The sequence below is a fragment of the Fusarium tjaetaba genome, assembly GCF_013396195.1.
Source record: "Fusarium tjaetaba strain NRRL 66243 chromosome Unknown NRRL66243_c0000028, whole genome shotgun sequence".
NCBI lineage: Eukaryota > Fungi > Ascomycota > Sordariomycetes > Hypocreales > Nectriaceae > Fusarium > Fusarium tjaetaba.
Window position 1 is genome coordinate 68,877 of NW_023501224.1, and position 14,895 is coordinate 83,771.

At 48.9% G+C, this 14,895-nt stretch overlaps 6 protein-coding genes across 6 annotated transcripts; 5 read left to right on the forward strand and 1 right to left on the reverse strand.

Annotated features, from left to right (window-relative positions):
• Positions 1-101: 101 nt before the first annotated feature.
• Positions 102-1,804, forward strand: FTJAE_1503 (nicotinamide mononucleotide permease; the record flags this gene model as incomplete). Its single annotated transcript, XM_037347600.1, has 5 exons — positions 102-227; positions 278-510; positions 567-835; positions 895-1,537; positions 1,609-1,804. The coding sequence occupies 5 exons, from the start codon at positions 102-104 to the stop codon at positions 1,802-1,804; spliced, it is 1,467 nt and encodes a 488-aa protein (XP_037211355.1).
• Positions 1,805-2,476: 672 nt separating this feature from the next.
• Positions 2,477-4,850, forward strand: FTJAE_1504 (ARO80-positive transcription regulator of ARO9 and ARO10; the record flags this gene model as incomplete). The annotated part of the gene is made up of 4 exons (XM_037347601.1): positions 2,477-2,525; positions 2,581-3,134; positions 3,196-4,081; positions 4,141-4,850. The coding sequence occupies 4 exons, from the start codon at positions 2,477-2,479 to the stop codon at positions 4,848-4,850; spliced, it is 2,199 nt and encodes a 732-aa protein (XP_037211356.1).
• A 482-nt stretch (positions 4,851-5,332) lies between these two features.
• FTJAE_1505 (short-chain dehydrogenase reductase SDR) lies at positions 5,333-6,094 on the forward strand (the record flags this gene model as incomplete). Its single annotated transcript, XM_037347602.1, has 1 exon — positions 5,333-6,094. The coding sequence occupies one exon, from the start codon at positions 5,333-5,335 to the stop codon at positions 6,092-6,094; it is 762 nt and encodes a 253-aa protein (XP_037211357.1).
• A 2,744-nt stretch (positions 6,095-8,838) lies between these two features.
• On the reverse strand, positions 8,839-9,734 carry FTJAE_1506 (uncharacterized protein; the record flags this gene model as incomplete). The annotated part of the gene is made up of 3 exons (XM_037347603.1): positions 8,839-8,949; positions 9,003-9,538; positions 9,590-9,734. 3 exons carry the CDS (start codon positions 9,732-9,734, stop codon positions 8,839-8,841), a joined length of 792 nt encoding a protein of 263 aa, XP_037211358.1.
• A 750-nt stretch (positions 9,735-10,484) lies between these two features.
• Positions 10,485-11,463, forward strand: FTJAE_1507 (WSC2 glucoamylase III (alpha-1 4-glucan-glucosidase); the record flags this gene model as incomplete). Its single annotated transcript, XM_037347604.1, has 3 exons — positions 10,485-10,689; positions 10,763-10,834; positions 10,895-11,463. The coding sequence occupies 3 exons, from the start codon at positions 10,485-10,487 to the stop codon at positions 11,461-11,463; spliced, it is 846 nt and encodes a 281-aa protein (XP_037211359.1).
• A 1,721-nt stretch (positions 11,464-13,184) lies between these two features.
• Positions 13,185-14,044, forward strand: FTJAE_1508 (uncharacterized protein; the record flags this gene model as incomplete). The annotated part of the gene is made up of 2 exons (XM_037347605.1): positions 13,185-13,256; positions 13,325-14,044. The coding sequence occupies 2 exons, from the start codon at positions 13,185-13,187 to the stop codon at positions 14,042-14,044; spliced, it is 792 nt and encodes a 263-aa protein (XP_037211360.1).
• Between the last annotated feature and the right edge of the window lie 851 nt (positions 14,045-14,895).

A 14,895-nucleotide genomic window follows, 5' to 3' on the forward strand; every position in this document is an offset into this window, starting at 1 on the left:
CTACTAAAGCCCACCGATATCCTGGCGAAAGATCCATCCAGATCTCCTTGTTCATCAAACTTCATCTCTATTTCCAATTGGTCTTTCGGTACACACTCAAGATGAATCAACCAGAGTCTGAGCACAAGATGTCCCTGGGCACAGAGGAACTTGAACATGCACCAGAACACCAGGAGCAGCAGCGCGTTGACGTTCCCGAGGAGGCCAACAAGCGCATCAAGAATACAGTAAGCCACCAATACTCCCAGATGAAACAGCTTCACTAACAATCATCTAGTTTGACCGCCGTCTTCTACCCATCGTCTGCTGCCTATACATCCTATCCTATCTCGATCGAGGAAATATCGGCAACGCCAAAACCGCCGGTGCAAAAGATGACCTAGGTCTCAGTGACTCCGAATGGGCCTGGGTCCTCAACGCGTTCTACATCTGTTACGTGTGCTTCGAGTGGACTAGTCTTTTCTGGAAGATACTCCCTGCGAGTAAATACGTCGCCGCGCTTTGCGTTTGGTAAGCAAGCCTCTATCTCAATGGCCATGATAGGCACTAACATGTTTTTCATGTAGTTGGGGAACGGCAGCTATGTGCGCTGGTGCCGTGCATAACCTCGGTGGACTTATCGCTTGCCGAGCGCTGCTTGGTATATTCGAGGCGGCGTTTGGTGCTGGTGCACCTTATTTCCTATCTTTGTTCTACCGTCGTGATGAGCTCGGCTTTCGTGTTTCCCTCCTCCTGGGCATGTCGCCCTTGGCCAATTGCTTCGCTTCTGCGTTGGCGTATGGAATCACGCATATCAGTGGTTCACTGGAGCCTTGGAGATATCTCTTCATCATCGGTACGTGGCAACTTGATCATAGCTCTCTGTGCTACAGCTTTCTGACTTGTCTATTATAGAGGGCGCCCCCACGGTAGCTTTCTCCCTCGTTGCTTGGTTCTTCTTGGCAGATTCGCCAGATAAGGCCAAATATCTATCTGAGAAGGATGCCACCTATGCCGTTGAGCGGCTGCAGGTCCGCGATCGCACCAAGAAGAGTGGCGTTCGATGGAACCAGATATTTGCTGGTCTGACAGACTACCAGAACTACGTCCACACCGTCATTCATTTCTGCTGCAACTACTCATTCGCCGGCCTTTCCAACTTTCTGCCCACAATTGTCCGGGATATGGGCTACTCATCCGTCACCGCACAGGGTCTCACTGCACCGCCATACTTTCTGGCCTTCCTTTGCTGCGTGCTAGCAGCTTTAGTGAGTGACAGATATGGCAAGAGAGGGTATGTTGTCGGTGGCAGCGCTTTCATTGGCTTTATTGGCTACCTCATGTTGGTCGTTGTTCAGGATGAGTCTAAGAAGGCAACGCGTTATGCCGCCATCTTTCTGGCCTCGTGTGGAGTCTTTCCTGCGCTTGCTATCAACATCACTTGGCTGCTGAACAATCAGGGAGGGGACTCGAAGAAGGGAGCGGGACTAGCTATCCTGGCTACCTTCGGTCAATGCTCCTCTTTTGTTAGTAGTGTTGTCTTTCCTAGTACGGACGGGTAAGTTTTCCTCTTGCTCATTTCAAAACTTCATACTTGGGCGTTCGTACACTAACACAATGCTTGACCAGACCCCTTTACCTTCGGGGCACCGCTATTGGGTGTGGATTGACCGGACTTATCTCTGTCCTTGCATTAGGTCTGCACTTTGCTTTGGAACGTGAGAACAAGAGAAGGGACCGTGAATATGGCCCTGTGGATTCTGATATGGCTGTTGACGTTACGGAGCTTGGTGATAAGAACAAGAACTTCCGATACCTCACATAACATAGTGCTTTGCTCTGAATTGCTGGAATGGTGGAAGAATCTTCCAATAAGCTTGCCAGCTTGAGTACATCCATCTCATAGTTGATTAGTTATTCTCTTTAACAGTACAAGATTCGATCTTTGCAACATTATCATCATGTTCTCGGCTTCTTCTGTCGCTGGGTGTACCATGTAAATCCAATTTCCAGAGACATCAACCCATAGTTAATCTTTATCATCTATTCCTCGGAAGACATTTCCCGTGTTACACTTTGCAAGTCGCCCCAGAGCGAATGGGGACTTAGCCTGTCAATCCCCGCACGACGCCAAGCTAGCCCACTGAATTAGTCCCACTCGATGTTAGTTAGGCCGTTGCCTGGTGATCAGCGACATCCGGCGCAGAGGTACTTATATCCGTCACCATCCGCCACTTTCCGATTCTCAACATTTCCAGACGAGTGACCACCGAGAGACTCGTGTCGGCCAGAGAAGGACCAATGGATGCTGACGCACAAACCCAGCCCACTTTGCCCGATAATGACGGTCCCTCTCGAAGACGACGCGTCCGTGATTTCCGCCGGGGATACCACGCCTGCGAGTTGTGTCGGAAGAAGAAGATCCGCTGCATCGTCGATCAACCTGGCGCGCCATGCTTGAGATGTCAACGAGAAGTGAAAGAATGTGTATTCAGCGATGAGCGCTCTCATCGAAAGCGAAACAAGACCATCAACAGAAGAGGGTCGTCGGAACAAGGCACGTGTCTTTAGATCTTATGTCCATCTCTCCACCCTCTGCAGCCCGCTTTGCTAACGTGGTGCTTCTACCAGCTCCGGGTTCAGAACATGGTGCTACTATGGCGAGTACCTCGCCGGCTCATGCCAACCTGAGTCAAGACACGTTTACGGAAGAACCATCACAGATGCTCGACGACGGCAACGAATTGACGTTCCCTGACATTTCTATATCGGTCCGCAGTGGACTGCCCGAACACCAGCAGCAAGCTGTTATGAACGAAGCCTCACCGTCTATAAGCTCCACAGGACCTGCAGGTGAAATCACTACGACACTTGTTTCGAACGGTAACGACGCACTACGGCTTTTGTACCAGCCTGCGATTGAACATGCGAACAAGGAGGGTACCTCACCGAGTAATCAACGGCCCATGACACGGCATACACTGCATCGTACCGGAGAAATGTCGAGCCCTGGAACAACAGCCTCTGTGGTGGCATCGAGGCCTAATCACAATTCCCCCAACTCTCTCAGCCCTTTGACGGTATGGCGGGCCTTTCGCTTCGTCAGAATGGGCTGGTTCACCGCCGAGGAAGCAGTCAACTACGTTGACCTGCAAGTATCATCGTTCGAAATGAATGGAAGACATCATGACTAATTGTCTCCTTGGCAGATTTCAGCAAAATCTAGCACCACTATCTCCTGTCTCAAAAGGCTTTGACCTAAGCCACGAAAGACACTATAAACTCATCACACAAGAACCCCTCCTCTGCTGTGTGATCCTGATGATATCATCCCGATACCATGTCTTAAGTGGTCACGGTGGCCTAGCTAGGAGCACTATTGTCCACCACCGACTATGGGAGCACTGTCAGCATCTCGTCATGAGAATTATCTTCGGCCAAGAGAAGCGATCCAAAGCAAAGACAAGAACCCGAGGATCTATTGAAGCTTTGCTACTAATCATAGAGTGGCACCCTCAAGCGATACATCTACCCCCGGCTTCGGATGGCTGGGATTCATCTAATTTGCTCACGGACTTCGATCCTCGGGATGATCAGTTCGATAATCAAGCCGACACGACTGATGATAACGAAGCTCAGTGGCTACGAGATGTTATACTACCCGCCAAAACCTCGGACCGTATGTCTTGGATGTTGCTAGGATGTGTGCAGTCTTTAGCTCTCGAACTTGGTCTTTGCGATGATGGCGAAAGAGGTGACGTGTCTACACAGCCACCAGGATTCAGAGCCCAGCAGACACGATTGCGCGATCTACTATACATCTTCTTAGAGCAGCAGTCCAGTCGCCTAGGATGCCCCTCTATGATGCCGACTTCTGTCTCACGCTTCATGTCAGAGCCTTTCGCAAGAGACTTGCAAGGCAAGTCAACCACGGTGACAGCATGGCTCGACTTGACCAATCTTACACGAACTATTATCGATGTTCTATGTCCTTCGGCAGCAGCGATTCGAGAGATACTTAGTAGCTGCAGATACATAAACATCATCAAGCACTTTCAAAAGCAGCTACTGGGCTGGAAGACAACCCATCTCAGCCACAAAAGTGAGCACACGCCTTCTTCTGTCTTGGGGTCCTTGTTTACTAATTGTTCCTCAATCCAGATTCATCTCCTCATGCATATGAAGACTTGACAATTGAGTTCAATTATCTCCGCGCTTTCATGAACTCCTTCGGCATCCAAGCCGCCGTTGATCGAGTCCTTGGTCGAAGACCCTCAAATTCCATCGACACCGACGTTCTCCAGTCATCTATCACGGCAACGGACTATTCTTTCGTCAAAGAAGTTACCGATTCTTCGTGTCAGGCTCTCGAGTCAGTCAACAGGCTATTCGAAGCTGGTACGCTCCGCTTCTGCCCCGTTCGAGTATTCCTTCGCATCATCATGGTTTCCATCTTCCTTCTAAAAGCTCTGAGTCTGGGAATTCGAACAACAGACCTGGAGACCTCCCTTGGGGTATTGGAGCGAAGTATCCGAGCTTTGAGGAACAGTAATCTCGACGAAATGCACCTCGCTTCTCGGTATGGAGAGTTGCTGGACATGCATCTGGAGAGGTATAGGCAAAGCATGGTCCCAACAACGATTCCACAGGGGATTCGTGGAGTGGACCAAACCTCCCAATGGATATTCGACAATAGCGTGCCGCCAGTAGATGATTCATTGGGGAATTTGTCGATGCCAGCTGTGGATGACTGGCTTGCGCTGCCATTTGATCCAAGCATGGCTCCATTCGGCTTTGCCACTGATGACCCCGACATGGCCGAGCCAGAAGATAGGTCATGGGATTTCTTATGGAGCTTGCCAAACGTATAATCTTCAAATGTATTACTACTTTAACGCAATTCCAATTGAGGTATGCTTATTTGGCCTTTAATTCTGGACTAGGTTGCCTGTTGGAGACTTGATCTGGAACGGAAATAACACTAAATGACTAAAACCGCCGAGCGATTACTATTCAGTAATTGTAAGCTTGCCTTAGCGTCAGTGGGCTGTCGATTACACAACATTGATCCTACTTATTTAGGTAAATGCACTAGAATCTTGATGATTAAAGCAGATATCATCGTGTTGACAAATACATGCGTTTTCTCGATGGTGCGAGAAGTCCCAACAGGTCGGAGGCTGTCGCATCCACTCAAGACAACATACTGGTCTTGTGCTACAGTTGGATGAGTATATATAACGACTGTTCGCACTTGGGAAATAAGAACAGCAGAAACAAACAATTCACTGCAACAATTCTAACTTCCATAATCATAACTCATTCACTCAACACTCATTCAAACAACCTTGCCATGTCTCCTCCATCTACAGTCCTCATCACTGGTGGAAACCGTGGAATCGGCCAAGGCCTCGTCAAGACATTCCTTGCTCGACCATCCCTCACCGTCATTGTTGGCGTCCGCGATCCCTCCCACCCAACTTCCAAAGCTCTCCACGATCTGCCAGTAGGCAAGGGCTCTAAGCTCATCATCGTCAAGCTTGACTCCAGCGTCCCTTCCGATGCTGCCGCGGCCGTTGCTACACTCAAAGCCGATCCCGGCATTGACTCCCTCGACATCGTCATCGCCAATGCCGGGATCGCAAGTGATGGCGGTCTAGTTCGTGACACAACCGTCGACAATATCAAGAAGCACTTTGAGGTCAACACCATCGGCCCTGTTGTTCTCTTTCAAGCCGTCGCAGACCTCCTGCAGGCCAGCAAGACCGGAAATCCTCTCTTCGTTGCTATTTCAACCCTCCTTGGCTCTATGGGCTCCATGGAACACTTGGTAGCACTACCTCCTTCCAGTAGCCCGTATGGTGGTAGTAAGGCTGCACTAAACTGGTTCATTCGACGCCTTCACTTCGAAGAGCCTTGGCTCACTAGTTTTGTCATCCACCCTGGCCTGGTGGAGACCGAAATGGCGGCTGCTACTTTTGGCGAGCAGCTTTCCGCCTATGGAGCCATCACTATCGAGACCAGTGTCAAGTCATTGGTCAACGTTATTGACAAGGCTGGTAAAGAACTCAGTGGAACATTTCAAAACTTCGATGGCACGCCAGTCGCTTGGTAGACCACTACCTTGGAACTAAGCTCTTGGGCCGATGCTGGAGTAGTGCCCTTGTGCTGATGGTTATTAATGCAAGGAAACGTCGGTGGTCCAAAGGTACCCTCTGCCACATGTCAACTAGTGAAGTAGCTTTTATAAATAGACTTCTCTTTAATGTTTTCCATTTCATAATTACTAGACCCGCCCCTATAACAAGCAAATTGACATCCTAATAAAACACCAAGGGCCAGCACCTCCTGGGTGGTGCAGAATCCAACTGGTAGCTCAAAAGCAGTCAAGATGAAGGCGTTCAGGGATGGCTGTAGGTTGTAACCACTGATGGATCAGCCGCAGGTTGGTATTATCAAACGGCCCGATGGCTTGTAGGCCGCCATGTGCCTCTGTGCTGGGCACACTAAACCCCAGACAAGTGAAGGTCCTTTGATTGGTCATAGCCGTCCTCACTTCTGATATGTTTACTGATCGGTAGCGCCTGTCTCACACCACGCAAGATCGCCATTACATAACACCCCCGCCAATGAGGAAACCCTCCGATAGAGTTGCTCCGAGAGCCCCACATGACTGACAGTGATGGAACGGTGGTGCAGCCTCTTGGTTCAGGTCTCACACGTTCCCTGAGAAGCTTGAAGATGCTGCTCTTGCTCTTCACATCTGGCTTCTTGCTAAAAGCTGATCGCCGAGGGTACCGTGAGCGGTGACAAATTGGCCTACAAGCTGGATTGAGTTTCGATTTTGTTGTAATAGAGCTGTCATTCTTCAAAATGATTTAGATCAGCAACATGGATCCCTTTAATAAACTAATCACTAAGTGACTTCCCTATTCTTCACAGCAAGAGCTACTTACCTTCTTTGGTTTTAAGGCGCAGAAGGCAGATATACATGCTACAAGCCACTATATTGATGCTGAGTGCGGATTGGCTTAGTCACAGTCTCCGAGTATGTTCTCGTGATTACTGATCAAACAACAAGATGTTAGCCCTTGTTTTCTTTATTTCAGCCCTCTCCACATCAACCATTACCTCTGCATCTGATTTCTAAAATCCACGACTTTTCCTTTCTGCATCTACCGGGCTCTCTGGTGTTATTGCAAAGCAATGCCCGACCTAGGCCACAGGTCGGCACAGCCAATTGTACCAGAAATGTATCCCATAACAAGCACAGCAGCCGATAAGGAGCTGCTACTTGAAAAGTCTGGAAGCCAGCCGCTCACCGAGGTCTCCCGAAAGTCTCTAGCAAGTTCGGTCCTGGGGTTCTTAATGAGCTGGCCACCGCTTGCTCCATGTTAGAGTGGTAAGATGCACCTGACTGCACATACCGGATGCTGACTGATCAGCTTCTTTTATAGCCCGTACCCTTGATTGTTGGTTGTATATTGTGGTCTTACCATCCTTGACTTTTTTTATCCTCTTCCCATAGCACGCATAGGTAGTCAGTTTGTTATCTACTGGGGATAACAAAGGGTTTTTTAAAGTAGCTCGTGATATAGTTCCCAATCTTTTTAATAGTTCAGGTGTTGAGATAGAGATAGTAAATGCTTATGCCTTATAACTGTAGGGTTATTCGATGTATTAAAACGTACTACCTTAACGAGATACATTCTATTTGTGCTCTTTCCTTCTGGCATAACTCGATAGCTTGACCATCCATTAGTCCTTCAATATATGATTCACCCACAAATGCGAAATGTTCACCAGTACGTCTCAGAATATATAGAACCTCGCCACCAAATAGCACACTGACATCATCACCGGGACGTAAATCTGACGGACCAAGTCCCATTCGCCCGTCTTGAGTGATTATGAAACTTCTATTGAAGCCAAAGTTGCGAGCGAGTGCAGCATATTCCGCTGGAATCCCGCCTGATGAAGTACTGTTTAATGCGTCTATTAGCTGTGCAATCACGCTGCTGAAAGGTTGAGGATCAGAGATCTCTTGTGTGAGATCCAAAAGATACCTGGATCCGTCTGCGACTGTCTGGTCCCATAGTCGTCCATGTAGGCGGTGCTGGTCTGCAGTGGTAGTTCTTATAAAGTTGTTCAACCACTCTGTGACATTTGGTAGCGTGAAAAGCAACATTGCAGCCTCCAGGATACGCGCCATAGTACATGCAAAGCCCTCCGCAAATTCTTCCTTGGAAACACATGTTGCATTATAGCAGACGGCCCGTTCAATGGTGTCAACTCTTGCACCGTCAAGCTGAAGTGTTGAGTCATCTGATGACCTGTGCAGCTTCGCCCTTTTCCCTAAGGAGGCATTGTAGTTCGCTGGAAAGCCCACCCTAGCAGGCTGAGACTTATCTGAAGAGTGTATCCAAGAGAAGCTGACACGAATCCTCTTATTGTGTTGGTTGAAATCACTCCAATCAGGACACCACGTTGGCAAGGCTGGCAGTTCGTGTAGTCGAGCTTTTCTGGTAAGACTCCCTGTTGTCCCAAATGTTTTTAAATTTAAGCCTGACTATAGATTTCCCCAATGGTAATTAATTATCAGCTTGACAGGAGGATCATAAGAGTCAAAACCAACACGAGTGGTTTCTCCGTGTCGGCACCGGTATGGTCACCAGGCCAGGCGAGCATTTATCCAGAAATGACAACAAGGTCTCCAGTTATAGAGTATTAAATGTTCAATTAAAATTATATGTAGAAGTGAAAACACCCTAAACCCTCTTACAGCATAAGTCCATTACTCATGCACTCATTGCTCCCTGTCAGAGAATAACTCCTCTGACACTTTTAGGTGCTAGTTGCCTAGTAGAGACCGAACATGGCCAGGGCAACGACAGCCATAGCAGTGGAGAAACCGACCTGCTTGGCAGCGCCGTTGACGATGACAGCTGAGGGGGGGGGAGTAGATGTAGCCTAGAGATATCATTAGTGACTTATGCAGGAATGTAGGATAAACGGTCTCTTACAGTAACACCAACGGTTCCAATCTCATCAACAGAAGTGTGACCAGCCTCGTGAGTCTTGGTAGGATTGGCAGCATGAGTTGTCTCAGCAGCATGAGTGGCAAGAGTAGTATGCTCATGAGCCTCAGAGTGCCCAGCCTCAGTAGAAGTATGAGCATGCTCGGTCTCCTCATGCTCATGCTCAGAGGTAGTCTCCGCCTCAGCTTCCTCAGTAGCAGTAGCCTGCTCCTCAGCCTTGGTAGTCTCAACCTCCTCGGCCGCAGTGGTGGCAGGCTTCTCGACAGCAGTAGTCGAGGGCTTGGCCTCAGCAGCAGTGGAAGAAGGCTTCTCCTCGGCGGTAGTGGAAGCAGCGCCAGAGGAGCCAGAGGGGCTGGGCTTGGGAGTAAGACCGCACTCCTGGGAAACTCGGCCTACGGCGCTGCCGTAGTACTTCCAGATGTCGTAGGTGTTGGCGCACGACATGCAGCGGCCGTAGCGCTCGTTCCACTCATCGCTATCGCAGTAGCCATCGTCATCACGAGCGAGAGTGATCAAAAGACCTGTACTCCGTTAGAGAATATTACGTGGGAGTGATTGTTGGGGTTACGTACCGCAGTCTTCGTGGCAGGCGTACTGAGGGGTACCAGGCTGCTGTCGCTTGACGAGAGGGACAGTGTCAGGGAACTCAAAGCGGGGATCAATGGCAACAGCAAGAGAGGCAGAAGCCAAAAGAGTGTATGCAGCGAGAGAATGCATTTTGAACGAGTGAAGTCTAACGATTGGATGACTTAGAAGTGTTGAGATGAGGCTGTGAGTTGATGAGAAAGAGACGGATGGAAGGAGGGCCAAGGGCTATATATCTGCACAAACCTCATAGCACAGGCCAATTTTTCTCAACTAAGCTTAAGTTCGTTGACAATTCCGTCCCATGTCCAGCGCAAAGCAGGAAATTGCATTCCGGTCAATTATCCGTCACATCCCGAGAACACCGACCACCCAGCTACACCCTCAACACCACTGATTGGCCCGACGAGCAATTCATGACCTGATGCCAAGATAAAGTGCATACTCTAGACCTGTATATCCGATATCGCACCAACTTTAATCCTCGTCGTTATCCCCAAAGTGTTCTAGCTGCGGTCCTCGGTTAGCGCCTCGCACCAATGGGAGCGTCGGGATGCATCAAAATCTTATCTGATCATCTGATAAACAGGGGGGGATACTGATGTTCACCGGATTTAGGTGGCACACGATTGCCGGATGGGTCAATCAGATGTCAACGGCCAAGTGGTAGTGCATTTCTCTTGCCTCAAAGGGTTCAGTGGGTGAGCTTGGCGGTTCAAAAGTCCCGCAGTGTCACATGTACCAGGTGATGATGGTGTATCCGTGAAACGGTGTATATCTCGAGCATGATTTCCCCTCATCGTTGGGAGAGATCAGTAACCACGGCCTTCTTCGAGTATCTGCCTCGTCTTGTCTTGACAACGTGCACCAGTTCTGTTCATCATGTTGAAGAATCTGCTTGTTCTGACTCTGGCGTCTTTTGCCTTTGCGCAAGATGACATTCCTACGGATGCCAGTGTCCAGGATGAGGACATGGGACCTGCCGCTTTCATGTGGCCCCCGGACCGTGTTTGGTCTGGGGACATGGACAACAAGGCTCCTTGCGGTTCACGAGCATCTGCTGGCAACAGAACCAACTTTCCTCTGAGTACGTCAGCTTCTTACTCATTTCTTCTTGACACGCTTGTTTTGCAACAAGATTCGCTAATGTTACCATCCAGCTGGCGGTGCTGTCTCTCTTGTTGGTCAGGATGATTACTACAACACCAAGATCAGCATCTCTTACTCAGAGGGTAAGCAACCTCATATTTCAGCCGCCTATTAACCATACTGATTCGCTTTTCTTTCTGTAGACCCTCAGTCGAATGATGACTTTGAGACCCTGATCCAGGAAAAGAGCATCACCGATCTCAACCCAGGCCACACCTGCGTCCAAGTCCCCGATGCCCCATCAAAGGTCTCAGCCGGCGACAACGCAACTCTGCAAATCATCTACCGCGCCGACTGGGACGCACCTCACAACCAGACCTTCTACGCCTGCGCCGACATCACCTTTGTCACAAAGTCCGAGTTCAAATTTGAGATCCCCTGCTTCAATGCCACTGAACCCGGCGACGATGACAAGGAAGCTGGTGCTACTGTCGGTCCCAGCCCAACTGCGACTCACCCGTCTACATCTTCTGGGAGCTCTGATGCTTCTGAGGCGGAGAGCAAGTCGGGCAAGTCTAACAAGTTGAGCGGTGGAGCTATTGCCGGTATTGTCATTGGTTCTATCGCTGGTGTTGTCTTGATTGCTGGTGCGATACTGTTCTTGTTGCGTCGTCGACAGCAGGCCAAGAGGAACTCGCGAATCGCTCGCATGGAGGATAACGCGCGCAAGCATCAGTTGGCTACAGATGGTGCTTCTGGCACCAGCATCTAAAGGCACTCTTCTCAAGAATGCTACCTACTGGATACTGGCTCATGGTATACGCGACACTGGTCATGATTGGAGGATATGATAATGTAATCAGTGATCAACTCATGTAGTAACGAACATAACGATCCTCTGACTCCAATGTTATCTTTCTTCCCATCAACAACATGGCGTGACATATTCTTCACTCTGCACATAAAGCCAGCCCCAGTTGTGGCTGGCCAAGCGTGCCATTGACAACGATACATCAGAAGCCCAAGACAATAGCGCACAATTCCGCAGGTCACGCTATCACGATACTTGAGTCTCCGCTTGCAGAGACAACAAACTTGTTCTGCCAAGACGACGGAAAGTTCGCCTAAATGTCTGTGCGGTGGGGACACAATGCGCATCAATGCATCATTGGTTATGAGAGACTCCATCTAAATAGCGCGTAAATGTTAGCGCTGGGTCAAAGTCTCGCTATTGCTTGTGACATTCAACGGCGCGCGCCACTAAAGACTTTGTCAAGCTGACTTGGGCTTGGCAGAGTCAGGCAAATTCCAAGAGTTGAAGTTCGGTAGTGCTGTTGTCTTGACTTGGTGAGACTCGGGTATTATGAGTTGATGTTCTGATCTGATCTGATCTGATCCGAGGATGCTTATCTGATAAGATCCAGGGCCAAAGAAGCCGAGGCAATGGCTGTAACACGTGATGAGATTTTGGACTGAACCTATTTTTAGATTAATTCCGCTGACTAACTTTATTATCCAAGCTCATGTTATAAACTCGGGGTTGAAAGAACTGTTATATTGCTTCTCTCTGAGAGATATATACAGAACGCAGACTTAGAACTATAATTATAATACCATGATAATCTCAATCTTCTATAGAAATAAGCTCTAACAATCCTTTTTAATTATATTATAATTATAGTGGACGCGTTCTTGAATAAATCATTGTGACTCTGGATTCTGTGACTAACCTACCTACCCTACAATTATCAGGTCTGGCTGACTTCAAGCTATGAGCTTCCCAGACCACCCAGCGCTTTGTCTCTGCAGGTCTTCATCACATAAACCAGTTACTATAAGCACATAATCGTCACCAAGTTTTCCGGGTTTTGGACATATCGCATTTCCTTTCTAGCTACCTCATCGGATATCGGGAACATCCAGATCCCGCTTACGGTTGCTTCTGGGCGGGGACCTTCGAAACCCAGCGATCGGGAGCGTGGAAACGAGTCTGGTCTGAGCATCGACTAAGCAAGGATCCCGAAGATTCCACTTGGAACGACGACATTGGTTCGATAAGCTCCAAGATAAACAGTGGCCTGTGAAAGCTCCCCATTAAATCTGAGTCAGCAAGCTTGGACCTTGAGGCTATCGTGAGATCATCCTGCTCAATTATCCAGCGCTACTAATATCCGACCCTTAGAGATTATGGAGCAATACAGCCAGCATTTAAATCGCTATTAAGAGGAACAGTGTCCCCCGCGACCGAATATCTTCTTGGTATCGATTAATGAATTAAAGGAAATTAAAATTAAAGTCGGGATGAAAGAGATCATGTCAGATATGATGTCAATTTCACGATTGGTCGCCCTACGGACCTACGGATTACTCTCCAGACATCCAACGTCAGCACTAACATATTGCTTTACCTCTCATAATGAGCATATAACTAATGCGCTGTCCTGTTTCGAAATGCTGGGCTTATTGTTTCGTGATCTGCCGTGACATACTACAATGGAAGAACCCAAGAAGCCATGGGTTGACGGCCCCTTCGAGCTCATCCGCGCGTCAAAAGCAGGCGACTCGGTATGAATCCTGGAAAAGGCCACTCAGGCCATAACTATACAGTCACTAATAGTCGGGCTTACGCGTAGCTTGAGAAGCGCGCTGAAGGTGCTCGAAAATGCGCTGCAGGCATGGCTGTCGTCCATAACCTCTTCTTACGCGGCGTCAACGCCATCTATCTCCAGGCAATCAACGTCGCCGAGCACGGAACGCAAAAAGACAAGGTGGACTTTGCCAGCTTCGCATGGGCATGGAGCCAAGAAATCCAAGAACATCACGACATTGAAGAAGAAAAGATCTTTCCAGAAATCAACAGAATCACCGGCGTACCTGGCCTCATGGACGCCAACATCGACGAGCATCGCTTATTCCACGAGGGCCTGCATCGCTTCACAACCTACATCGAGAAAATCCGCAAAGACGAGGAGAAACTCGACGGTTCCAAGGTCAGAGAAATCATCGACTCATTCATGCCCTCCCTCACAACACATCTGCACAACGAAATCGACACCCTTGTCGGATTGGAAAAGTACGCCGACAAGTGCGACTGGGGAGCGTGGTTCGAGAAGACAGGGGCCGAGATAGGCTCTAACGCCATGAAGAAAGCGTCTCATCGTAACGAGATTCTGCCGCTGGCGTTGATTCTTCACGATAAGGACTTTGAGGGCGGTATCTGGGCGGATTTTCCTCCTCTTCCTTGGATTGCGCTCGTTGCTATTCGGTGGTTATTTGTTCGTACGCATCAGGATTGGTGGCGGTTCGCGGGGTGTGATTCTTCGTCTAATCGACAGGATTTGCCATTTGCTTGATGTTGGTTGTTGGTTGTTGGGTCGAAGGTTGTTGGTTCTGGGATATATAGTGGATATTATAATGGGACGTTACCATGATACATGACAGAGTTGCATAGAGAATAGTTGTCTCTCACTCGTAGATTGCGGTGTGAACACGACTATACGGCCAAATACACGTGAGAAAATACAATCTCGAGCAATATCTCGTCGGTATTAACAGAACCCCCACTCGTGTTTCACGTCTTATTACTTACGACGTTGCAGTTGACAGGTAACCCTAGAGGCTTAGCTTACCGGTACCGTGATATTGGGAAGAAGGGGCCGGTGCGTGTCACGGGGCGAGCGGCACAGTCATGCGCGTGTTTTCTTGACTGATTTTTTTTTACTGGAATCTTCTAGGGGCGGGTGTTACCTAGCCTGTTCCCCCCTAAATGGGTACGCGCCGGCGCGGGATGAGGTGACAGGGGCCGCACTGTAAATGTGACCGTGTGCGGAGGAGGAGGGTTCTGCGGATCCGAACGGTTTTAGGGCTATTGCTCGGGTAGAGTCGATACGAGCGTGACGAGTGTTGATATTGCGTGGAATAAGATATGTGTCAGCCCTATGTCTACCGAAAGCTTGGGTATTTGTGAGTCTGTGTTATTTCCATGATCTTGGGGATATGGAGCTGTAGCGGTTTGGCGTACCGAGTAAGTGGTGTATACTCCGTCTCGTTAGGCGCTGTCATCTCGCATCCTTCTTTACGAAAATGCAGTCTACGGATGCAATTTTCCCGAGCGAAACGCGCAAGGAATAGCTGGATGATCATTCTGTCTTGTGGATCTGTCATACCCGCTGATGTGATCTATAACATGTTGTTTTCTCAGAGA